This window comes from Anguilla anguilla, chromosome 1 (genome assembly GCF_013347855.1).
Source record: "Anguilla anguilla isolate fAngAng1 chromosome 1, fAngAng1.pri, whole genome shotgun sequence".
In the NCBI taxonomy this organism is placed as follows: Eukaryota; Metazoa; Chordata; class Actinopteri; order Anguilliformes; family Anguillidae; genus Anguilla; species Anguilla anguilla.
In genome coordinates, this window is record NC_049201.1 from 24,392,516 (window position 1) to 24,418,687 (window position 26,172).

At 47.3% G+C, this 26,172-nt stretch overlaps 1 protein-coding gene across 1 annotated transcript in view; it reads right to left on the reverse strand.

The window, feature by feature from the left end:
- Window positions 1–26,172, reverse strand: part of ralgapa2 (Ral GTPase activating protein catalytic subunit alpha 2) — a 113,525-nt gene that overhangs the window by 22,893 nt on the left and 64,460 nt on the right. The window contains exons 17-25 of the mRNA XM_035384366.1: window positions 21,875–22,015; window positions 20,701–20,826; window positions 18,525–18,622; window positions 17,975–18,065; window positions 17,278–17,451; window positions 12,420–12,578; window positions 8,405–8,598; window positions 7,441–7,539; window positions 6,393–6,548 (exon numbers count right to left, since the gene is read on the reverse strand). Coding sequence (XP_035240257.1) covers window positions 6,393–6,548; window positions 7,441–7,539; window positions 8,405–8,598; window positions 12,420–12,578; window positions 17,278–17,451; window positions 17,975–18,065; window positions 18,525–18,622; window positions 20,701–20,826; window positions 21,875–22,015 — 1,238 coding nt within the window. The remainder of the gene's footprint in view (window positions 1–6,392; window positions 6,549–7,440; window positions 7,540–8,404; window positions 8,599–12,419; window positions 12,579–17,277; window positions 17,452–17,974; window positions 18,066–18,524; window positions 18,623–20,700; window positions 20,827–21,874; window positions 22,016–26,172) is intronic.

The following is a 26,172-nucleotide window of genomic DNA, read 5'->3' on the forward strand; positions in this document are numbered from 1 at the left end:
GGGCATGAAAGAAAAAGGCTGATTTACCCAGTTCTGTTCGAATACTTGGGACCATGAGGAGAATTTTCTCTGAGGATCTAGTGTTATGGCTACTGGAGTAATATTTCAGTAAGCCGGATATGTACTGCGGTAGTTTACCCAGTAAAGCTTTAAAAATAAAAATTAACATATGGGTTTTTCTCCTTGAATACAATGAAGTCCATTGAACCATTTCATATAAGTTACAATGGTGCGTATGTACACTTGCACAAGTTACAAACCGCAGGACAGCATGATACAGCAAAGTACTTTGAACCAATCTTTTTCTAGCAGGAAAACATTTTTTTAAATGAAAATAAAAACCTAACTTTGGTCGAAGTTTTTTTAGAAGGCTATCAATATGGACGCTAAAGGTCATCTTGTCATCAATCCAGATGCCGAGATATTTGTAAGAGCTAACCCTCTCTAGCTGAGTACCATCTAGTGTTAGAACTGTACAGTCGGTGGGTGATGAACGGGAACGTGAAAAAATCATAAATTTAGTCTTTTTAGAATTTAAAACCAATTTTAAATTAACAAGTGACATCTGCAATAAATTAAAAGCAGTCTGTAGGGAATCCATTGCCACTTTTAAAGATGGCGCTATAATATAAATAATTGTGTCATCTGCATAAAGATGTACCTTTGCTGGATTTAACCCTACCCCAAGATCATTTATATAAATAGAAAATAAAATCGGTCCCAAAATAGATCCTTGCGGAACACCTGCCTTTACAGTTAGAGGTACAGAATTATAATTGTCAATAGACACACACTGAGTTCTCCCTGTCAGATAATTTGAGAACCAACTTAGCACAGGGTTACTAAATCCTATACAATTGAGTCTTTGCAGGAGAAGACCATGATCCACTATAATATGAACACACTTAGAGACTGATATCTTATACCTTATACTGGTATCTTAACAGCGCTGAAGGGGAAAAAAAGCCTTTATTTTGCTTTTGAAAAGGACAGAGGAGGTGTTACGCCCTGGCGTTCCATCGTTTACGCGTTTATACGCTCGAGATGTCGTCACGCGGACGCACGGCCAGCTCGGAGGCGAAGCGTCAAAAAACGGCTCGTATCCAGGACGACTCGTGTTTAAAAAAAAAAAAACGAAAAATCTAGTGCAAATATCAGGGCTGAACAAAGGTCCGTGGCGAGGAAAAAAAGCCGAGCTTTTTCCTGGAAGATTAAAGGAGGGCGGACGGGGGGAGCCGATAAAGCTCCCCGTCTGTACGGTAGCGCGGGGAGGCGGGGTGGCGGCGGCGGCGGCGGCGGCGGCTCCCCCTCGCGCTGGAGCGGGTTAATATTTAATCAGGCCCCCCGTTCAGAGCGACGGGGAGACGGCGGTCCGACAAACACCCCCCCCCACCCCCCCCACCCCCCTCCCAAAAGCAAACAGGTCCTGAGAGGGCTGGCAGATGGGCCACAGGCTGTAAGGGGGAGGGGTGGGGGGTGGGGTGGGGTAGTTGGGGCGGGGAAGTGCCCAACTCTCTGCTGCTCTGATTTACAGGAAGGGCACCTGTAACCACACCCAGAACCCAAGCCCTGCTCTGCTCCACCCACACCTGTGGCAGGTGGGGCTGTCCGGTCTCTCCAGGTGAACATTTCTTTCGTAGAAACATCGGTGAGGCGTTCACTCAAAAAACCCCCGCTACATTTGGTCGACAAAAGTGAAAGTTTTCTAACCGAGTAGGACGCAGCCAGGCTGTTTCGATGCAAAGCCTGAGCTACATCGGGGCTAACCTAGAACGTTTACATCGAAACATCCCCCCGGCCTAGATCTCCACCTCTCAGGATTCGGTTTTCACTCGATCGGCCGCCGACTCCGCTGGTTTGGGGGAGGGGCTATTGCTTCACTCGAAACCCGGGGGCGGTGGGGCGGTTTGCGCTGGAGATGGGGAAGGTTGGGCAGACGCAGGCACGTTACATCGGAGAGAAACGTCACCGGCAGCCCCACTCGTTAGCTACTGTCCTCCGACGGGCCAGTGTGACCCGTTCACCACTGTGGTGTCAAGAGGCTAACCACAAAAGGGACCTGCAAGCCCCCTCCCTTAGCAGTACCAAAAAGAAAGACAACCGGCCTGCTTAGAGGCAGTAAATGTAGCACGAAGTGTTAGCACTCAACCGAGGTTCAAACTGGTAGAGTTCGACTCAATTGGTCAACGGTTATAATGAGGCAAAAGAATTGGTAACGGCTGAGTTACGGTTGTGGGCTTGTGTGCAGGAGATCCTGTGGTGATGTACTGGGCGGAAAACAGAGATTGTTCCTCCTGCTTTTATGATCACAAATGTTAGGGATGGACCGTAGAAGAGGGCTTGAGGCTAATCTGAAGGTGTGTGTCTGTGTGTGTGGGTGGGTATGTGTGCATGTCTGTGGGTGTGTGTGTGTGTGTGTATGCGTGTCTGTGTGTGTGGGTGGGTGTGTGTGTGTATGCGTGTCTGTGTGTGTGGGTGGGTGTGTGCGGACATCTGTGTGTGTGTGTGTATGCGTGTCTGTGTGTGTGGGTGGGTGTGTGCGGACATCTGTGTGTGTGTGTGCGCACGTGCCAGTGAGCACACACAGGTGAAGCGAGGAGCCCAGAAACATCTGTCCCCGCATCTCTGGGCCGGCATAAAATCAGGCAGCTCAAACAGAGGCCCGGCACGCACCCCCCCCCCCCCCCGCCCCCACGGCACGCTTCGGCAAACAGCCGCCGCTCTCGGCGCCGCGCTACCTGGTAAATCAATCACTTTAATTGAATGCTTTCTAAACAGACGACGGAAGGAAGGAAGGGGGCGGAGAGAGAGAGAGATAGAGAGAAAGAGAAAGAGAAAGAGAAGGAGAGAGAGAAAGAGAGCGAGAGAGAGAGAGAGAGAGAGAGAGAAAAACACACACAAGCAATAAAGAAAACACGCTGTGGCAGAAATAGAAAATTGGTTTAAAGCGTTTGGTCGGAACCCCCCCCCTGCACCCCCCTCCCCCCCCGCCGCCCCTCGTTGTGCTGTAATTGACCTTTGGAACGTAATGTGAGGAACAGTCGGTGGTAATTAACATCCGCAAACTGCTGGATGATTGCACAAAATGAGCATGTTAAAGGAAGTGGCGGCTTGGCAAAACATTTCCATTGTGGCGCTAAGTACGGACGCACAATTCCAAATTTGTGTGTGGAGATTGGGGGGGGGGGGGGGGGGGGGGGGCGTGTGGTGGGGTGGCGGGGGGGGGGGGGGGGGGGGGGTTGTAGGGGGGGTTGGGAAGGGCCCCCGCACTTTGCCGGCTTTGGCAGAGGGTCTCGTCGTCGCCGCCGACAAAAGGCGCATTAACGCCAATCTGAAAGGCAAGCTTAAGCCCCCCCTCCACACCCCCCTCTGCCGCCCTCCGCCTTCTACGCCTCTAACCTGAACCCGTCAAAATCGATAAGCACCCACACCCCTTCAAAAAAAGCTGAAAATCCAGGCTAAAATTCATTTTCAGTTTCTTAGGGAGCATGGCTTTTATTTTGTGTTTTTAGACAGCGTAGCATCGTGTGTAATACTGGCAAAATTGAAATACCCTGAATAACTTGTAAAGAGTAAAAACCATTCTTATCTGAACATGTATTGAGGGGAAACATAAAAGGACATGCTTGTGTGACTACTTTCAGGAGAAATGTGGGAATGATAGAATAATACCATCCTTCAGAGGTTGACATCTCTGCTTTAGCAGTCACAGGTGTGACATCGGGCCACATAACAGCATTACAACCCGTCATGAACACTTGCGACAGGTTATTAAGACAGAAGCTGACATACAGCAAAAACATGGTGCTGCAAAACGGCACAATCTGGCATGTTCACCGTCAGCTGTTTGGAATCGCTGTGTTAGGAATCACAAATGATTATGAAGGGCACTGTCCAGCCTTATTAAGCGCAAATGAAGAAGTTCACGACATAGCATAAGTTCCAAAATCGTAGCATTGCTAAACGGGAAAACTACCTAGAGAGGTGTTTTTTTTCGTTTAGCTGTATATCCGTCAAGTTTCGACCGCTATTTCCGCGACAGCTAGGAATAAAATACCCTGTCCGACCGAGTCCCTCGGCCTCGGCCATGGTGCTGAACGGACAGCGCCCTCGCAGAGCTCTCGAAAAACAAAAAGTAAAAAAAAAATTAAATAAATAAAAAATCGGTTCGCCGGCACGAAACAAGCGCTGGAGCCGCATTGAAGACGAACAAAAGCGCGGAGGTTTTCAGCGCCGGCGTGAATAGCCGCCCGGCCACAAAAGGAGCAACGCCGGACCATTGTTGGGACGCGTGTAGGCTACTCTCCCCACCGCCCGCATTAGATTTATGACTGACGCTATTCTATTTCCGCGGTGCCGACGGTGCTCCAATCCGAAGGAGGAAACAATGGCGTAACCTTGGCGGTAGGGGAATGCGCGGACGGGGACGTGGCCCTTATTTCCTGTCTCTGTAAAACCCTTTTATCTGTCGCCGTTCGGCCCTCTCGCTCACAGTGGGGAGAGAGACAGGACAGAACTGAGGGCGCGGAGGAGGGGGGCTGCTGCGGGGGTGGTGGTAGGGGCACGCACTAATGTGAACCTGCCGCGAGAGCATGGCTGGCAACACTTCCCGACTCCAAGCGACGCTGTGCGGACGACAACTGTTAGAAACAAGCGGCGGCTGTCGACAAAGCTACAGCCTCAAATCAAGTCCATAAGCGGTCTGCCTCAATAAGAAGCTACAAGCATTTATTGAACGATAAGTAATTACGATACGTAGCCTAATGTAGCATTTATGAAGAGATTGTACAGGGCATATATAGGACCCTGAGAGTGTAATACATTTTAATCCAACACTTTTTTTTTCAATTAAAATATTCTGGCAAACAAGGGTGTGTATTCAACTGACAATAATTATTAAATTTGCTTTTCGCAAGCATTATACTCCTCTTCAAAAGCTCATTTTGGCACATTGGTTTAAATTATTTCAGAATTTTCCAAACAATGCCTGTGAAATACACACAACTGTTAATCTGAAATCTTAGTCAACGTTAAAGCCAAATGTTGGCTCAATCACAGTTAGTCTTTCTAATGTTTTAAATGTTTTATTCATAAATGTTTTTAAACTCTTTCCCCTGAATAATCAATGTCACAGGCAGTGTTTTTGAGGGTCTTCCCCCCCTCTACAGATCATGCAGAAATCTGGAACAGTAGATGTCACCCCCTGGCCTCCTCGTTTTGGCATGAGGGGCCGGCGTTTCACAGAGGCGCAGGAGGTGGAGGGCCTCTGTGTGCCAGCCGGGGCCCGGGGCCCAGAACCTCGCTGGGTGTTAACGCTTAATGAATAGGTTTCACCTGTCCTTTCAGACGTTGGCAGAGGGGACTCACAGGGCACGTCGCTACCACGCCACAGCCAGCAGGGGGAGCTCTCTGCCTCCGTGAGCGGCGTCGCCCCCCCCCCCGGATCCGTCGCTCTCTCAGAACGCGCCCTCGCGCTCGCGCTCCGCCTCGGCCGACTTTCGTGTGAAAGCCTCACGCTTCGATCGCGGAGTTACGATGCCGTCGGCGACGGAAGGATGAGCGAACGAGTGCGCGAAAGAGCGAAGCCGCGGCACAGCACACGCCCGCGCCCCCGCCACCGCCTCCAAAACCCGCCTCCCTCGTCTGTCAGGCACCCGAGCTCTTCCCGTCCAACCCCACACGCCGCCTTTTCCGGGTTACGACGAAGCTGCCTGACCGCGTTCGTTCGCAGCGGAAACGCGGAGCGAGACGCCGTTCCTCTGAGGAAACCCCCCCCTGGCGTTCGCCGTGACGCCGGGCCCGCGTCTGCCAACGTTTCTCCACGGACGCACGCGACAGGTGCGGCTCGTTAATTAATCGCGCGCGCGCAGCGAGAGCTGGACAATCGATCGGCGACGTGGAGGCATTCTGATAAGCCGCTCGAAAAGGAACTAAATTCAATTCGGTTCAGTTCAACCTGCAGCTATTCTGAGACAAGCGGATTTCAGAGGCATTGAGGGCCCCATAACACTACAGTTAACTGCCCCTGCTACAGCATTAACCATGCAGACCGGCAGCGGTAAAGCTGCTAAAATTGCTCACCGATTCTCAGCTGACTCGCATCAGGCCCAAGAACCATACGTAACTCACTGATTTCCTTCACCACAGCACCATCTAGTGTTCAAGGACAGGAATTACACACCTGGTGGCAATGTGGCACCAGAGCATTTGGAGAACAGTATGTGTGTGTGCGTTGTGTGCGTGCGTGCGTGTGTGCGTGCGTGCGTGTGTACACGCGTACGTATGCACACATATGCAGTATGTAAAATGTAAAATGTAAAAGAGAATAAGTGTGCTTTGTGTAAGTATGAGCTTGCGTGTGCATCCTGTACATGAGAGTCCTCGTGACTGACCTGGTCATCACTGTTGAAGCCCTTCTGCATGACGTGGTAGAAGTGCACCAGGAAGTCGCTGTTGGGGAGGACGTCCTGCTGCTTGGTCATCATCTCACAGATCAGCTTATAGGCTTGCAGCTTCCCGGCCTTGAACTCTGCCGGTAACGTAGTGGCCTGCAGAGGGGAGGGCACAGACCAATGAGAACGCAGCACCACAACATCAGAGCCAATCACAACACCACTGGATTAAACAATTCAACATGACAGCCTCAACATTTGAGGGCTAATACCACAAATGTAAAACGTTTATAGTTTAAGACTCCTTTATCGAAGATGATTTTCAAAGCCTTGTAGCAACAAAGGCTATTATTATTTCATTGTCAGTTGGAATTATTACATTATGTATAATAAAATCTACGTTCTGAGCCAATAACATGATAAATTATGTTATCAGTTGCTGTTATATCACAGTTGAACTATTAGAAGAGATGGGAGTGTTGACATAGATTGTACACACATAGGCAAACACACCATATGCAAAAATTGCTAAACGAGAAATACTTTTACCTGATGCTTAGTTAATAACACGTGTCGTATTTAAAACACTTTTCAAAATGCAGCATTGTCTGTGTAATCCTGGTCAATCAACTACTCTACAAACCTTACCTACAAACACCATTAAAGCACGATAAAGGGCAACAAGAAAGACCACAAAATGTGCTACATTGTGCTAAACTAAAAATCCATACGACAGCTGCACTAAAATACACTCTTAAAAAATACATTTTTTTCATTTTTTACAAATAAATGATACTGTTACGCGTTTTTATATAGCTTTTCAAAAACATACATTCAAAATACATTTTTCTACATACATTACTACAATTTAGTTTTATATACAGTTCTGATTACATGCATCAAGTATACAAAAATATTTCAGCAACAGCATATTCGTATAATATTACAGTAATAACTTGGACTACTAAATACACCGTAAAACTGGGCAGTGCTTTTATGATGTTTTTCGTGCTTATTCTGGGTCGGCTCGGGCGCGTCTCTCTCTCACCTTGAAGAGCCAGGAGGCCATCATCCTGAGGGGCGGGATGAGGACGGGCTGGGGCGGCGACGACTGATTATCCACGCTGATCCCCAGATTGTCCCTGATCTGCAATCACAGGACGGCGCAACCTTTTTTAGCGGACCCGCCGGGGCCAATCAGAGCCCTCGCCCGGGCCAATCGCCGGGAACCCGGCTCTCAAAAGGGCCACTCCGGAGGAAGACTGCGCTGATGAGGCCTGAAGGCTCTCGAGGGGGGGCGAGTCGCAAATCGAGTTTTTAATCGCGTCTGAAATCAGGAGCCGCCGTTTTCCCGGCCGTACGGCGCGTACGGAAAGGTCCTGTGTGCGGTGCGTGGCGTCGAGCTGAATTTGCGGCATGTAAACAAAAGGTTTTTTTTTTTCCACCCAACCTAATAACACACTCCTTCCATCATTTTTTAAAATATAACTGCGCTTCTGATAAAGTACAAAAATGTAAATGATGATTGCATATACTTGCATAAATATGCATAATGGGCACATGAAATCACAATGGCCACTTTCTAGCTTACAGACCCATTATATACCTTATATGGACATGTATATGTAATGGCACATGCACTCATAATAACATAAATAACATACGATAACATAAATGTAACATAATGAGGAAAACAGGCCATTCAGCCCAACAATGCTCGCCATTCTCCTCCCACTAAAATGTACCTAGTGCTTGGTTTACCTACAGCTAGATAGTACCCTCTGCTACATGACCTGGGAAGCTGTTCCACACAGCTACTCTCTGTGTGAAAAAAATACTTCCTAAGGTCTGTGCGTAATTTACCTTATGCTAATTTCCATTCATGGCATTTAATGTATCTCATATTTAATTTTCATTTAATGTATCTCATTGTATTTTACCAGGAATTATAAACCCGCGATGAAGAGTGACGGACGGCGGTTAGCGGAAACAAACGCCGTCGGCGCGGCTACCTTGGCCAGCTTGCGCCAGAGGTCGTAGAGGTGGGTGAAGACCCGGGCGTGGATCCTGGGGCAGCGGATGCTGTTGACGTCGCCCAGGATTCCCAGGATCCTCCTCCAGAGCACGGCGGCCGAGTCGGCGTGCCAGCCCGTCAGGCTGCCCCCGGCGATGATGCTGATGTCGTCCGTCAGGCACTCGCTGCTGTCTGCGGGGGGGAGGGAGCGGCGAGAACGGAGAGGGGGGGGGGGGGGGTGACACCCGGGTCAGAGACAGGGCCGCTACGTTGCCCCGGTTTCACCCACGGGACGGCATTTGCATTCCGGAATGTTCTGTATCAGAGTATCTCGCTATTCGTGCAGAATAGAGGATCTTTACAGCTTAATTCTCGAGATGAACTATGGATTTTCACTAAAGTAAAGAAAAATAAACTTTAATTTAGGACCCACAAAGGCTTCCTGTGGTATTCACTAAATATACAAATTGTATGGCTGAAAGGAAAACTACAAGACAAAAAGATAAACTGTGTCTTTAAGGGGTAACAATGTTTGGCAAAATTACGTATTTCACAATGAACTTCCACTGCGGTTAATGACAAAAAAAAACCCAACTTGCACATCAAAAATCAACCACTGATGGCAAACTAACATAAAGCTAAGTAAGCTAGCTTTCTCTTTGTTTACTATATTACTCCGTATGCCCAATGAAAACCTTAATGCATGAAATGTGCTTCCTTCTCCAAATCATGTCTAATTGCCAATATTCTGCCAGGAACATCAGAAAAACACCTGTGCAAAAACTGCATTCTTAATCATGAATTATTACAGATGATGGAAAATATCCACTAGTTGATAGGCAGACAAGTTTGATTTCCATTGCACATCATTGCAAAACAAAATTTTTCTTTGTTCTGCCTGATGGCTTGAAGAAACGCAATTAATAATATATGGGACAAGTTCCAGAACCACACTACCCAGAGTTCACCAGGCATACACTGGTCCTGCCCAGTGAGGTGAGCCGAGGTGATGTGAGGTGAGATGCGAGGCTGAAAATGATTGGCCGGTGAGGATGAAGGGAAAGACAAAGGGTGGATCAAGAACTGCTGAGGTCGGAGTTTACACGTGCAGCTCTCAAATAACTTTACTGAGAGCAAATAATGAGAAGATATGGCTAAAGGGCAATGTGAAGGTTATATGTTTAGGGATTTGCAATGCTGGATCCATAGAGAGAACAATTTTCAAAAAGCTCATCCTGGTTGCAAGAAGTGCAGCGATACGGATAAACCAAAGTCCAACTGAGCACTCTTAAAAATGTATTTTTTTATACTCAGCCAGAGACGAAGCATAAGATGAAGCATCCTCACTCAAACAAGTCGCGTAAGGTAACGATAACCATAACCATAACCGTAACGATAACCAGCCAGTGAGTCGTCACAGGGGTTTAGAGAGCTAGCAACAGTTACAGCAATCCCTCTGCAATTACAACGCACAAACTCCAGCCTGCCAGGGCAAAGAATTTTTCACATTTTTCAAAGGAAAAAAAAGGAAAAACTCCTTTCGTGCTTGGGGTGTGGTCTGTGCAGGTGAGGAGGCGGGGCTTGGTTGCGGAATCGGTACGGGTGAAACACCGTTGTGTGATCGGTGCTCAGGATGGGATTCAGATATCAAGACCGTGCGAGACTGACGACTGACAAACGGCAAGATCGGTGGTGGAGGTGGAAATAAAAACACCTGGTCTTAATGTCGTTACACCTGTAGTGCTGCCATGAGCTAGCTAATGTGATGTTGGCTGCAGTGTCACAAGAGTATGTATGTCTTTTGTGTGCATAGTTAATTATTTTATTTGATCTTCAACCTTGTTCATAGCTAGGCTAATTGGATCTTCGACCATGTCCGTCTCCACCACATTCATCTTTCCAGTTGTATGCGGCGCAGTAGCTATCCTCTAGGGACTCCCTTACGCAAGATCAATACTGGTTTTTCATCTCAGTCAAATTATGGAGGTTCGGTGCTACTGGAATTCCAAAATGGAGTCCAGCTATAATTACGCAAGTATGGAATCCCATTGCTTCCCACCTACTTTGACAAGGAATGTTAGCCTAAAAACTGCCCTTTAAGATGGCCAAATTAGAAAACAATGCCACGTCTTACCAAACCTGAGCAGTGGAAAATGATTAAGGAAAATATATGAGATGTACTCATTTTCAAAATCAAACCACAAAATGTATGAGAGAGAATGGGGATGGAAAAAGCAATAGAATGAGGCTCCCAAAGCCTTTCGGGAGTGGCAGGACTGACTCCAGCACACAGAGACATGGAAGCCACTGACACAGGCGCAGGACCGAGTCACAGACACAGACCGACAAAGGACTGAGCCACTAATGCAGGCACAAGGTGAGTCGCTGACGCAGGCAAACACAGGAATGAGCCTGTGACATGGTGACAAAAATGAGCTGAACTGAGCACACAACACAGGCGAGGACACATAGCCACAGCGAGCATAGAGCTGAGGCCCTAGCACAGGCAGACACAGAACTGTGTAGGGACTGAAACACTGACTCAGACACACAACTATGACTTACAGACACCGGACTGAGGTACTGACAGACACAGAAACAGGACTGAGGCACTGACACTCATAAAGGACAGAGCCACCGACACAAGCACAGACAGGGGACTGAGTGACTGACACTGACTGAGGGCTGTGTCAATGAAAGAGACTGAAACGTGACTGCCACTGACACAAACACTGTATTAAGTCTCTAACAAAAAAACAGAAGCAGGGCTGAGTCACAGACACAGGACTGAGTCACAGACACAGAACTGAGTCACAGGCACAGAGACAGGACTGAGGGCCAGATATACCAAAGGATTACAGCTGCTTTTCAAACAATTTTGACCAGGTCGCATATTTACAAAATGGACCCCATCAAACAAAATTGCTATTAAGATGTGATTCGTGAGGATTATGTCTCTCTGCAACTTGGCATTAGGCATTAGATACACAGTTAAATCTGTTCATACACAGTATATGTACACCTAGGATGAATGTGCTAAAACTGGATGGAGATTTGGTATAGGTCAATAAAATTAAGTTGTAAATATTCGGCCTAATTTACTAAAGTGCGCATTAACCGCCGCTCTCCTCATGGTGTGTGGATTTTAAGAACTGCTGAAAGCAGGCGGTAATTTGCCGAGCTCCGATGTAGCCTAGCTCAATTTATATAAAAGCACCGTTAATGAGGCGTTCTCTCTGCCAAGCATGGTAGCAGTCATCAGAGCCAGAAGACACAGGGAACAAAGGGAAAACAGATTAAGGTAGAGGTAAGGTAAGGTCTTGCGTCCAAGAATTAGCCTCTTTCAGCTACATGAAGCGACACAGTCAGGCAGCATAAAACGAAGCCCCAAAGTACCAAAGGGCTGCGACTGCTTCCTTAGTGTATCTGACCCTGAGTTACTGACGTAGACAAAGGACTGAGTCGCTGACACAGACACAAGACTGAGTCACTGACAAAGACACAGACACAGGACTGAGTCACTGACAAAGACACAGACACAGGACTGAGTCGCTAACAAGATACAGGACAATCACTGACACAGGCAAGCATGTGTCTAAATCGCTGACACGGGCATAGCCACTGACAAAGACATATGACTGAGTCACTGACACAGGAATAGGACTGAATCACTGACACAAGCATAGGATTGAGTCACTGACACAAGCATGGGATTGACTCACTGACAAGGCAAGCACAGGTCTGAATCACTGACACAGGCTCATGACTGAGTCACTGGCGCAGCCTTAGGACCGAGTCACTGACGCAGGCATAGGACCGAGTCACTGACACATGCATAGGACTGAGTCACTGACGCAGGCATAGGACTGAGTCACTGACGCAGCCTTAGGACCAAGTCACTGACACATGCATAGGACTGAGTCACTGACGCGGGCATAGGACCGAGTCACTGACACAGGCATAGGACCGAGTCACAGACATCGCTCAACACTGGGAAAGGGACTGGAAAGTACCCCGGTCCTCTGGCAAGTGCAACACAGACTGGTGCATGGAGTCCTCCAGGAGAGGGGGGCAGTCCTGGCACTCAGGGGGCACTAGGAAAGCTGGCGAGGCAGGGGGGTGCTGGGGGCGGGACGGGGGTGTGGCGTGGGGAGGGAGGGCAGACTCAGAACCTAAACGGGGGAGAGACAACACCGCTGAAAGAGAACATCTCAGCACACTGAACAACGGCAGCAAATTCACAGTGAATGAACGTATGGCTCACAAACACCAAACACCAAACACCAAACACAAACTTCTGCGGCCACCTGCACAAGCGTCAGCGATTTAGGGATGGGTCTTGTAGCCCAGAAGCCAAACACAGGTTTCCAGGTCTTTTTTTTTGAGGATTAATTTCCATGAATGGTCAGCCACTGTGTCAATCATCACAGAACTTACCCAAAACGAACACACAAATAAATTTAAAAAATAAAACAAAATTGAATATAATTGTTTACATATGTATGTGAGAAGTCATCAAAGTGTAACCACCACATTCACTTGTAGGTATTCTATTTCATAATCCATGTAATGGTAAATGGACTGCATTTATATAGCGCTTTTATCCAAAGCGCTTTACAATTGATGCCTCGCATTCACCAGAGCAATTAGGGGTTAGGTGTCTTGCTCAGGGACACTTCGACATGCCCAGGGCGGGGGATCGAACCGGCAACCCTCCGACTGCCAGACAACCGCTCTTACCTCCTGAGCTATGTCGCCCCATGTGAAAGTAATCACGTAATTATTTGAAGTATAACCATTGCACTTATTTGAAAACATATTTTGTTCTATAAAATTATAATAAATTACTGCATGCACCGGTGGGCAAAATTATGTAACTGCTTGGGCGCTTTGAAGGACTTAATTGAATAAGATGTCTGCCAACAAATATTGGTTCATGTCTCCCAGTAGACAAAGGGGTATCTGATTTGCAAGGGGTACTGGGTACATTATTCTAAGAAACTCACGCTAGAGTGCATCGAAAACACCCACCCAACCCTGGGGGAGGGTCATTGCTTTGCTATGAGGAGAAACCCCTCGAAGACTCTCTCCAAAGGTTCGAGTGTGAGTTTCCTTTAACAGGCTGAAGAAAAGCAGCAATATTTTGGCCCCTTGCTTTACATTTTCTTAGGCAGTTAACCCATTTAAGCCCAAGGGCAACTAAAGTTGCCGAAGTCTCTACCACTCTTTTTCCATCTGCGAATATTTCATTTTTTTGTGCAAATGATTATATGTAAGAAATCTCTGGGAAAAAATCTGGGCATTCATGGGTTGAACGCAGCCCCTTCCATTTTAAGCGCACGTAAATTTTATTTTATTGGCGGACGGATGCGTGAGGATCCATTCCTGGAGAGCTCGGCCAGCGTTAGGAGGGTGTGGACGACTATGAGGAACCCCCTCGAAGGATCTCTGCAAAGGTTCGAGCGTGAGTTTCGTTAAATAGACTGAAACATAACGTCCCTCATCGCAACTACATACATTTAACATAACGAGAGCTTTCAGTTTGTTTGAGATACGTTGGGCATGTGGTCGGCCCTGCTGCCACGCCCGTGCTCGCTTGCCCGCGTGGAGCACAGATGGGAGCACAAAGCCCTGCTGAACACAGCTGAGGCCGACTGGCCCGAGAGACCTGAGGCGCACTGGGGATTACTCAACCCCGGCGCTGGCTCTGACAGCACGCTGGACTTGGAGGGCGGGCGGCGGGGGGGGTGGGGGGGGTGAGAGTAGAGAAATTGCTGTCTAGAACTTGGATGACCACCTGATCATCAAAAAAATAATGATTTTGGCCCCTTCCTTTTTGATTTTCCCAAGTGGATAAAAGAAGCCCCTTCCAGCGGAAGCGCATGTTTTTATTTTTTTGGCGGATGGACGCGTGAGTGTCTTTTCCTGGAGAGTCTGGCCAGCGTTGGGAGGGTGTGGACGGCGGTGGGGGGGGGATGGGGGGGGGGGGGCAGTCCGCGGCCGGAACAGACGGCGGGCGAGACTTCGCTCGCGGTAGCCAGCGCGTCTCAGCGACTGTTCCAATAAAGCAGACGAGAGCATCTGCCAGGAGCTGAATAAATAACCCCCCCCCCCCCCCCCCTCCCTCCCCAACTCCCCTCCTCTCCCGTTCCTCGGCCAGCTGTTTCTCCTCTGCACCTCTCCTCGCTTCCCGCCTTCGGAGCACGTTTCGACCAATGCCGAGCCCCGCCGCAGAATGACTGACAGGTGAGCGAGGTGAAGGGGCTCGACGGTGTTGTGGGGAGGAGGGAGGGAGGGGGAGGGTCTTGACAGGCTGTCAGGGGAAAGTAACCACTTGAGATTCCCATACAGCCGCAGACAGACGGCGGGTCGCCCCGCGCGATACGAGCCGATTGGGTAACGGGGCCCCTCTCTCCCCCCGGCAGCCTAATCCCCCCCGCGTTCAGAGCGTGCTCAGAATCAGACGGGCAGCTAAAGCCGATTCTCCTGAACACTGCTACTGCGCTTCTTCGGCATTACCTGTATAACACGGTTTTACCGTAGCTACGTGGCCAGAATACGGGCACTGATTAGAGCAGTGGTTCCAAACTTCAGTCCTGGGAGAACCCCGTGTATGGCCTACTGATTCACCTGTATTATATTTATTTTGATTGGTTAACAAAATTGTGACCTTTTTTATGTAATTGTCTGCAATAAGCACAATGTGAACACGGGTCTTATGTTCTTCAGGGCATGCATAGCTATGTCTGACAAAATGTGGCTTAAGAGGGTAAATAATACCTCGAAACACAAAAAGCATGTAATTCAGAACAATAAACGCAACTGGAATTGCAACTGTGGTTGGAACAAAAACCAGCATAGTAAAGGGTAAATGGACTGCATTTATATAGCGCTTTTATCCAAAGCGCTTTACAATTGATGCCTCTCATTCGCCAGAGCAGTTAGGGGTTAGGTGTCTTGCTCAAGGACACTTCGACACGCCCAGGGCGGGGTTTGAACCGGCAACCCTCCGACGGCCAGACAATCGTTCTTACCTCCTGAGCTATGTCACCCCCATAGACAGGAGACCCACAGGAACAAGATGGAGAACCACCGGATTATAGATGCCCTTCTTATCGCTCATAGTTTACATTTTCAGCAAGCTGACTTAGTATTAGGCAGTGATATCATCTTCTGGTCCCAAGGGACTGTCACTAAATGGCTCTCGCCAAATTTAATACAGCAGACCGTATTAAAGGTCTCATGCAGAGCTGCTGGCCACGTTCGGCACTGGCACGGTCAATCGCTTCGTTCCCAGACCGTGGGGCCCATCCACACTCTAAACCAACAGCTTAACAAGATGAGACATTTCATATTTGTACAGACTCAAGTCTGTATCAAAGATTGCAGGAAAGTTATCGAAAGTGTCCATTAGGCTGAGCATCTGGAATCGAGATTAGCGAGGCTATACCATTGTGGAATGTACCATGCGGATGTGTGGTGCATCACACCTCACCATATGCATTTTATTCCATCCGCCATCATCCATTATGCTATATTCCATCCACCATCACCCATACAATCTCAATGATAAATGTGCCGCTACTATACCAGGCTAACGCTAACCATTTTATCATTTCACTACTTGTACACCATTAGAACAGGACCCTAGTCATCCTGAGATAAGTGTTTCATAAAATTGTAATAAAATATACACCAATTCATTTTTTCTGTTAAGAGCATACGATATGCAGGAAAACTTCTTGGCACTAGCACATCAATGAAATAATAAACACTTGACATTAAACCATTACCAACTACCTACTTTTGAATCTTTTCTCATCAATTTAAAGAGGGGCCTGGCATAGAAACTAAATCAGACAGGTTTTGCCCTACCTAAAGGAAATCATATCCTGTCAAATGCAGTACAAATGTGAATATGTAGCTAAAGTCTTGGCTATTTTCAGACCATCTCCGCTGCGAGCTAATCAGGGGCACAGGGATGAGGACAGGTGAGAATACTGCAGTTACGGCTGCATAAGGATGAGACCTTTCTCTGAGTCACAGTCGTTTGTTAACACCGTGCTCTCCTGTCCTGTTCCAGCAGGGTAAGCCGATCTGCTCGGGAGGCCAGCGGGGTGGGGGAGATGACGCCGTCCGTCGGATCTTTTTCGACAGCGGGCAGACGGACCCGTGGCGAGGGGGGGGGGGGGCGGTCCTCGGTAATCCCCGCCAAAGGTCAGGCGGTGCGGAGACGGAGCCGCGCCCCCCCCCCCTCCCCCCCCCCCCCGCCGCTCAGAAGGCGTGGGCGGTGGTTTGAGAAGCGTGTCGGAGGATAATCCCAGGATGAGTCGATGGACTGCGAACCCAGTGTACCCTGGTGCATGTGTGCCACCGTGGTGTGCGGTGACTGTACAGGTCATGTGCCCCCCGTGGCTGAATCCAGTGCTAGCGGTGAGATGGTCTCTATGCTCCCGCTAGGGGTCACAGCCCTGATCTTCAACTGCTCTCCACAGCACTCACTAAATATCCTCTTCCCAGTGTACACCAGAAATCCAAGTTTTACCTCACTGCTCACCACAGACCCCAGTTTTACCTCAACGCTCACCACAGACTGCTCACCACAGACCTCAGTTTTACCCCACCGCTCCACAGACCCCAGTTTTACCCCACTGCTCCACAAACCCCAGTTTTACCTCACTGCTCCACAGACCCTAGTTTTACCTCACTGCTCACCACAGACCCCAGTTTTACCTCACTGCTCACCAGACTGCTCACCACAGACCCCAGTTTTACCTCACTGCTCACCAGACTGCTCACCACAGACCCCAGTTTTACCCCCCTGCTCCACAGACCCCCCCTGACCCCCCCCGGCGCGGGTTGCCGGGTTACCTGCCAGCTCCGCGGCGTGGCTCATCAGGAGGCTGCGCTGGGAATCGGCGTCGGCGGCGGTGGCGTCGTGCGCGGACTGGGCGTCGGCCTCCTCCTCGAAGGCCTGCCACGAGAGCAGGCCCACGTCGCCGTCGTTCAGGTAGCCGTTGGACGTCTCGCTGCTGATGCTCTCGCCTGCGCGCGGGGGGGGGGGAGGGGGGGGGTGGGGGATCGATCGGATGACTCATCAAACGGAGCGCGCGGCGAAGGGTCTCATCCATTACTCATTCACCCCACCGGCGAACTCGGCTCGTTTTACCGGACGATCAAAAAAAACACGCTCCGACCCCCTTCGGCCCGTTCCACAAAAGATTAGCCCCCGACTTTTTAAACTTAGCGTCAAACGTACAGGGTTACAGCGCGTTACAGAGGGAATAGTGTTTCAGCGCGACGCTTCACCCCAGCAACAGAAACTGCTGTATGCCAGCTTACAGAACTTAGAATAGAATGTATTCTCTTACAGCAGGGGTGTAGCAACAGAGGTGAGAACTGGAGAATAGAAACGCATAGACCTGGGGGTATAGAAACATAATGTATTTGGGCAAATGCATAATGTATCTGAGGTATAGAAATAGAGTGTGCATTGGAGGCATAGGAACAGACTGCAGACGTAGGGTTTAGAAACAAGGATAGATAGAGCCGTCCGCTGCGATCTCACTTTTCTCCCGAATTTTGGTCCTGCCAAATGGCACCTGCCCGTCACCGGGGTAGTCCAGCTCTGCGGGACTACTGCTCCGACGAATCATAATCTGAAACGGCAGAGGAACGCATCACTTCCTGAGGAACACACCCCCGCTCCCCACACACTGGGCTCAGTGGCTCCCTGTGGGTCCTCAGTAAAACACAAAAATGAGTTACTCTCCTTGGCGTTTATAGGGTGTTTTGTTTAAATTTTCAGATTTAGTCAACAGAAAAATAATCAAAAAGCCTGCACCTGAGTCAGGTTTGCCAGTTACTGCTTTCACAAACTGCCACATAACCTTGTCTGCTTAATATTTGTGACAGAAACACATCTTATATGCACGCATAATAAAATTACATTTTGATTAAAAATGTATTTAATTCTTTGTATTTACAGTTTAGATTACACTGAATCGTCTTTCTAAATTTGATGTCCCCTTGCTTAGCCAGAAGGCCACGACGAAGATCAGGAGCGGGTGGAACGGGCGCAGACGTTCAGAGGCGTCATGTTCAGGCGCGTCTCTCACCACGGGGGGCTCGCCGTCCCTCCTCCCGGCCGCGGCGTTCTCGGACACGCCCGTCCTGCCGTCCACGCTGCCGGCGGGAGAGTATTCCCGCTTCTGGCCTGCGGTGTACGGAGAGGGCAGTTACATTACATTTATTTGGCAGACGCTTTTATCCAAAGCAACGTACAAAAAGCGCATTTCATGGTCATAGACAACCGCTAAACACAGGTTCAGTAAGGTACAATACTTATTTTGTACAGCTATTTCCAGCCAAGAACACAGTTTAGTTCACACAGTGAACACTATTCAGATCTAACCTCTGCAAAGCCAACTAGGCAGAAGAATAAGCTACAGTATTAGGACAAATGCAAATTACCAAAATGTCCTGGGATGGGGCAACATGTAACAAGTGTCATGAAAAAGAAGCTCTGTGATCCCTTTGGTCGGGTGGGAGGGGTTACAAGGCGCCCTGCTGCCGCAGAGCGGAGTGTTCGAGCAGGCACAGTTACATTACAGGCACTCGCTCTCATCCAGACGCGCTCATTTACACAACTTTTTACATTGCATTCAGTTATACAGGTGGAGGTATACTGAAACAACGCAGCTTAAGTACCTTGCTCAAGGGTACAACTTGGGACCCTACCCAGGAATCAAACCTATGACCTTCAGGTAACAAAACCAGTCCCCCTAACCATTATACTATATTATCCTGCCCACACAGGTAGTAATAAGTTTAGGTGAGCAGAACAGGCCATTCAGCCCATATACACTCATAACATTGCCTACTGCCAATAGTGTATCTTACACTTAGGCAAGCTATTTAAGGAAATGTGTATACAATGCCCTATTGACTTACAGTTTTAGGCAAACAAGTGACTACAAATAAAGGCAGTCATTAATTCCTGCAAGGAGAGCCTTGGACAAGGACCTAGTAGCATAGATGTTCCCAAATTTTGAGCCTACGATCCACATAATAGGCAAAGGCAAATACATTTCCTGCGCCTCCTCCAGTATTAAAATGTAGCCAGTACTCTCAAGTATGTAATTAAAATGTTTTAGTATGTTAAAAGAGCGGCAGGTAGGTTGCACCTAGGGCATGCAACAGGGATAAGTTAACTACATGTGCACGGCAACAGAAAGTGCACTTTACAGTTTATATTTATATTTAATTTATAGTCTAATTTAATGTGTCATCTGTGGCCCAGCTTAACCCCTCCCACAACCCAGTGGGGCCCAACCACAGAGGTCCCAACCCACAATACAAGGCCTACTTCTAGCTCTTCAGTTAAAAGAGAAATACAGTTTTCATTAGTTCCTGTCCACTGGAGGGCAGCAACACTCCTCAGTTTGTCTTCAATAGCTCCGAAGTGCTCAGATGCAGTTCTAGCCTTTACATGTGGGCTACTTTTTCTTACGTCCAATCTCTCCTTCAATTAAGGATGTTCAAAACATGAGCTTACTATTTTTGTCCTTAAAAATATTTTGCAATGCAGATTTGTCTCTAAACTCACTTCCCACAAATGATTTTGTTTAAGTGACCAGGTGTCCTCTCATTCAGCATTTAAGGCCCCATTGATTTCAATTGTTGGCCTATAATTTATTCAATTAAAAAATGCACCCACTTTCTGAGGAAATAATTTGCTATACATCACATTACAGAAAGTACTGGCTGACTGATTAAAAGTCCAGGGATGTGAATGGGGGACGTGACTACTTCTTGCTATCCACAGCAGGTAAATAATCATTCAGTAGTGCATTAAAAGCGTCCAATGCACAGCTTTCAATTACAATTCGGGGGTTTAAATTAGGGTTACAATGAACACCAGCCTAAATAAAGGTTTGAGAACAATTGTTGCAATACGGAAACAGACCGCCCACAACAGTGTGAGCGGGATGAACGTTTGCATTAAATGCAAATATGCCTCTCTGAGTAACCATGTATGTTTCCATATCACCATGGCGAGGAGACATAAAGTGGGATTACTATACCATCAACTTGTCTGAAACAATCAGAACACCTGGCAGTTGTATCTTTAATGTTTTTTTTTTACATTGTTTACATTTAAAACGCATTTCCTTTTAAAAGTCAAAAAGGAACAAAAAGCACATTTAAACGCAGACATTCACAAAAATCACAAAACGAGGTACTTCTTTGTAAGTGAAAAATCAGCCAATCAGTGAGCGAGGCGGGACAGACCTTGGAAGGCGTCCGAAGTCTGCTGCGTGATGTCAGAGGTGCTGCTGCTTCGCGGGAGGGGCGTGGCATCTCCGTCCTCCAGGTCGCCCTCACCCCCGCACTCTGACAGCTGCCCCTCTTCCACATCTGACGGGGAGCGGGAAAGGGACGGGTCAGCGAGGTTCAGCAGGTCACCCGCAGCCGTTCGTACACGTTTCCCATAATGCACTGTGCCCGGCCTGCACAGCCTCATCCAGAGTGGATTATCTACATCCGCCTCCGATTCAATTCAAGCCCCGCAGTTTGCCTCCCCTTAATTCTACCTTCCTATCCCATAGCTGTGCTTGTGACTTACACATCCCCACATGTGCTGTTATTACAGCTAATGCAGCGACGCTATTCCCCAAACTGCAGTGAACGTACGCGTCTCAAGTCTTCCGTCAATGAGGAGGGCAACGACTGTACAAAAATAACACTTCATTTAGACGTATCAACATTTTACCCTTCAAAACCTTTTCTCCCTTCTTTGACAAAAATAAAAAAAGTCTAAAGAAGAATGCTAACCGTTTGAAAGGGGGTAGATTTAAACTAACAATGATTTCACAAACAAAATATGATTAAAACCCTCAGCACACAAGGAACCACAGAAGAGGAGGAATATCAGGAAAGGAGAGAGAGGAAATATCAGGAGAGGAGAGAGGGAATATCAGGAAAGAAGAAAGGGGAAATCAGGAGAGGAGAGGGGGAATATCAGGAGGGGAGAGGGGGGGATACCAGGAGAGGATAGGGGGGAATATCAGGAGAGGAGAGAGGGAATATCAGGAGAGGAGAGGGGGAATATCAGGAGAGGAGAGGGGGAATATCAGGAGAGGAGAGGGGGAATATCAGGAGAGGAGAGGGGGAATATCAGGAGAGGAGAGGGGGGAATATCAGGAGAGGAGAGGGGGGAATATCAGGAGAGGAGAGAGGGGGACTATCAGGAAAGAAGAAAGGAGAAAATCAGGAAAAGTACAGGGGGAATATCAGCTAAAAGATAAGAAGGCGGGGGGAAACAGCAGGACGTAGGAAATACCGAAACCGGGTATCAGAAAATCGCAGGAAGGGAACATCGGGGAAGGAGGGGCAACGGGGCAGCGGGAAACGAGGGACAGGAGGGAAGGGAAGAGGAGCAGAGAGAGCGCTCAGCGCACTGTACCTGAGAGCCGGTGAGCGCAAGAGTTGGAAGAGACGCCAGGTAAGAAAGAGCTGACAGTGTGGAGCAGCAGAGGGACGCTTTTAGTAGCGGGCAAAGCCTCGTAAAGGTGAACGCAGTTGCTGATAGACTGGCTTCGCTTAGCTTCCGTCGGGAAGGGCGGTCGAAGAGAGGGACACACAAGAAACCAGTCACGTGACAGACAAGGGGGCAAGGGGGGAAAAAATTTCAAAATAAATGAAAAGAAAAAAGAAAAAAATCTTTTTACTTAAACTTTTTTTTTTTAATTCACAAATCAGCAGCAGTGTTGGTAGCATGTGTTCAGCGTGCTGTGTTTTCACTTTTCCGGGAAGAATCTTAAAAATGAACCCAAATGCGCTCACTCGAAAATGTTCAAATAAGATCCAATTTGGCATGAGAGGGAACAGTAGGCAGAGCAAAAGCTTCCAAAAAAACAAAATGAGACGCCTAATCCGACCCCATTATCTTCTGCGCATCATTTGAAGATAACGTCTATAATAGAATAACGGGGGTTTAACAATTAAATTGTCCCAAAGTGGCCCCCTCAATGAAAACATCTTTATTTCCGTAATAATTATCAGGAATCAGAATGAGGCCTGCCTTCATGAGTTGATTCCACTTAAACAAAAGATTGACTTGCTCTCATCCTTTGTGATAAAAGCAATGTCAAGTCTGTAAAAGGTTGTTACCAGTGGAAAAAAGACATGTCACTAAAAGCTAGACAGAATTTAATACTCTCAATATAAACCACTTGTTGGCCTCAAAATATCAAGATGATTAATAGTGTTCCCAAAATTATATAACATCATATCCAACTATCTGCATATTCAATTGCATATTCAAGGACTGATTTACTTTGGATGACACTCTTATAAATTGATATATAGACACAGGACAAGTATTGTGGACACGTTAGATTCAGCCTTCAAAAAAGTACAGTGAAGTATAGCACAAGGACATATTTATTTGTACTATTAACATAATCTATTATCATAACTTAAAGTAAAACAGCGATGGGTTTAAAATAATGGATCCGCTGTGATAGCTATTGTGTAATTTCTAAACTGTCACTAATATCCATTTTCCCGCTGCAGCAGCCTTCAAGCACCACAAAGGAAATATCGAGCAGCATATATGTTTTACCATTCGTCATGATAAGGCACAATTTCAGTATTGTTTCTAGACAGCACTTCAAGTATAATCGAGAGGACGGCTATGAAAGAGAAGAGTGTTATTCTCTGCAAACAGTGCGTTTTAATTAGCGCCGTTTTTATTTAAAGATTGCATCGCTTCTGCGAGGCAAGCAAGTCCTACCTATTTATGCATTTTAATAAGCATTAATTACGCTCCTAATGAAACTATTAAGACGGCTAGGTGATTGAAGTCCCGGTTCTTTTTAAGTAGGGGGGATTTGGACGCGTTTGAACTTCAATGCGTGAGAAATCCAATTAGGCGGCGGGAAAAGGAAGAATCCGAGACGGCGGCGTTTCATGTCGCTTTCCACACAAGAGCCAGGCGGCTTCAGAGAGGGCTCCTTCAGCCCCGACTGCATCTGCTCCAAACTCAACGAGCTACTCGTGCTGCGGAGATGCGATCGCTAATTTTTTGCTGTGCGTGTGCGTGTGCGTGTGTGTGTGTGTCCGCGCGCGTGTGTGTGGCGGAAGGGAGGAATGGAATTAGCGCTTTCAGTGTCTCCGTTTTTTAAAGCCATTAGCCTACACAGTCGACGCATTCATCCGCAAACGCTCGCCATCGCGCAATGCGGGGTTGTGCGGCTCAGCGCACATAGGAAAAATGCACCACCCACATTCGGTAGCTTTAATGCAAACACCAGCTGCAGCACCACCTGTTGCAGTGGGCGATTAAGAACAATCAAAATGTGTCCAGAGGGAAACATCTTCCCTGCTGAAAATTCCAGTTTAAACCAGCCTAAGCTGGTCAAGTTGTTTGAAGCTGTGTTTTCAACACTTCTAGCTGGTTGACCAGCTGACCAACCATACTATAGTACTATAGTCAGCTGGTCCCCCAGTTTGGCCACCAGCTTAACAGGCTTTGACCAGCCACACACCAGCTGTGACCAGCTAAAACCAGCTTAGAATCCCAGCAGGCATTTTCAGCAGTGTTGTTAAAATAAATAACAAAAATTGTCTCCAGGACTTGAATAACAAAAGGAACATTTAATTGAGCAAGCAACAAAACATATATACCGCAAAATTCATTCTGTTTGGGACAAAGACATTATTTTTTTCCTTGATTTGGCTCTGTACTCCTCGATTTTAGATTTGTAATCAAACAAGTCACATTTAAAGTGCACATTCTCACCTCTAAGTTAAGGGTATTTGTATACATTTTGTTATCACAGTGCAGAAATGGCAGCACTTTTTTATATATTTCAGGGCACCATAATGTTTGGGACAAATGGCTTCACAGGTTTTTCTGATTAGTCAGGTGTGTTCGTTACTTCCTTCGCGCATGCATACGAGAGCTGCCTGTATCTAGTCTTGATTCTAGGCTTTTAATTGATTTGCTGTCTGTCACTGGCATTTGTCAACATGAGGACCAGAGCTGTGCCAATTAAATTCAAGGAAGCCATCATGAGGCTGAGGCATAGGCCAAACCTTAGGCTTACCAAAATCAGCCGTCGACACCATTAAAAAGAACATGCGTTTCGTATGCTGAAGAGAACACGTAAGGCAACTACACCAAGAAGAACAAGCAAGAGCTAAAGATTGCTCCAGCACAGGCCTGGCAGAGCATCACCAGAGAAGATACTCAGCACCTGGTGATGGCTACGGGTCACAGACTTCAAGCAGTCATTGCATGCAAAGTATATGCAACAAATGACTAAACATGACAACTTTCAAGCACATAACATTAATATGTCCCAAATATGATACTGTGAAATGAAGGGGGGTATGTATAAAAAGTGCTGCCATTTCTACATGGTGAAACCAAAGTGTAAATAAAAATATGCTTAAATACCAGCTGAGTATGTGCTCTTTCACCACATGTGAAGTGTTTGATTACAAACCGACAATTGTGGAGTACAGAACCAAATCAAGAAAAACGATGTCTCTGTCCCAAACTTTATGGAGCTCACTCTGAGTATATATATATATATACATTTTTAAAAAATATATATATATATATACATTAAAAAAAAAAAAAAAAATATATATATATATATATATATGGGTGCCACCATGGGTGCCTTTGTTCACCTGCTGCCCAGTAGATTCAGAGAAAGCACCCCCTGACCATATATGGGCAGTTCTTTCCTCAGTCACTGAGCTGTGCTGCTAATCGCCTTCCCAAGCCTACTGTGAAATGATACCTTTCCCCAACTCTCCCCAGACTGTATGTGTTGACTGCTGGTTTGCCCTTCAACCGACGTGTCCTTTCCTGCTGTGTACAGAGTGCCACACCTGCCGCTGCCACAAGCTCGTTATCATAGCCCAGGAAACAGCCAATGGTGTTGCTGCTTCACTGAGGTGGGAATGCAATGGCTACTAAACAGAGAAAATTTAAACTCGCTTCTTCCCTTTCCCTGTAGAAAAGTGCCGACACGATACTCTTCAGTGAAACTCAAATCATGCCGCCAAGCTGCTCGTGATGTGAAAGTGGTCCCGTGCTTTAGCTGTACGAAAAGCGTAATTTTCCGATTTTCACGAATTCAGATCCACGCCGTCTTCAAATTCGAGGAAACGAGGTTCACAAACGCGCCTCTTTTTCCGAAATTACTGAGAAAATTATTTATGAGGTTACGTGGCAGGTCGGGGGGTGGGGTTGGGGGTTTGCAACTTGTCAAAAAAGGAGGAAGTCTGTCAGCACGCTGACATAGAAACATGTTGCGGTTCGCCTGGTGACATCTGAGGGGGACAATGGCCACCATCTGCTCGCCTTTTGTGTTTCAGGACCTAGCCTTTCAGGAACACCCGGACAGACATAAAGGCCCTGCCCAAATATACTGTTTCAACCCACGCTTTAGTCAATAGCGCCTTTGTGTAGGGACAGACACCGTTTGTACCGGGAGGCATATTAGCCCAATATTACCAGACTGGGAAATGACTCCAGTCTTTAGCTTGAGATTGAGTGCAAATCACTCTGGGTAATTTGGGGGGCAAATACAAAAAAAAGTGTCATCTCTAGGGAACACTTGGGACAACCTTAACAGCATTTTAAATACGCAAGGCAGGGTGGCTAATGCTAGCGAAGGTTACATCTTCAATGCACAACAGCAGAGTGTGATTACTTTCAAATATAAACCCAGGATAAATCAT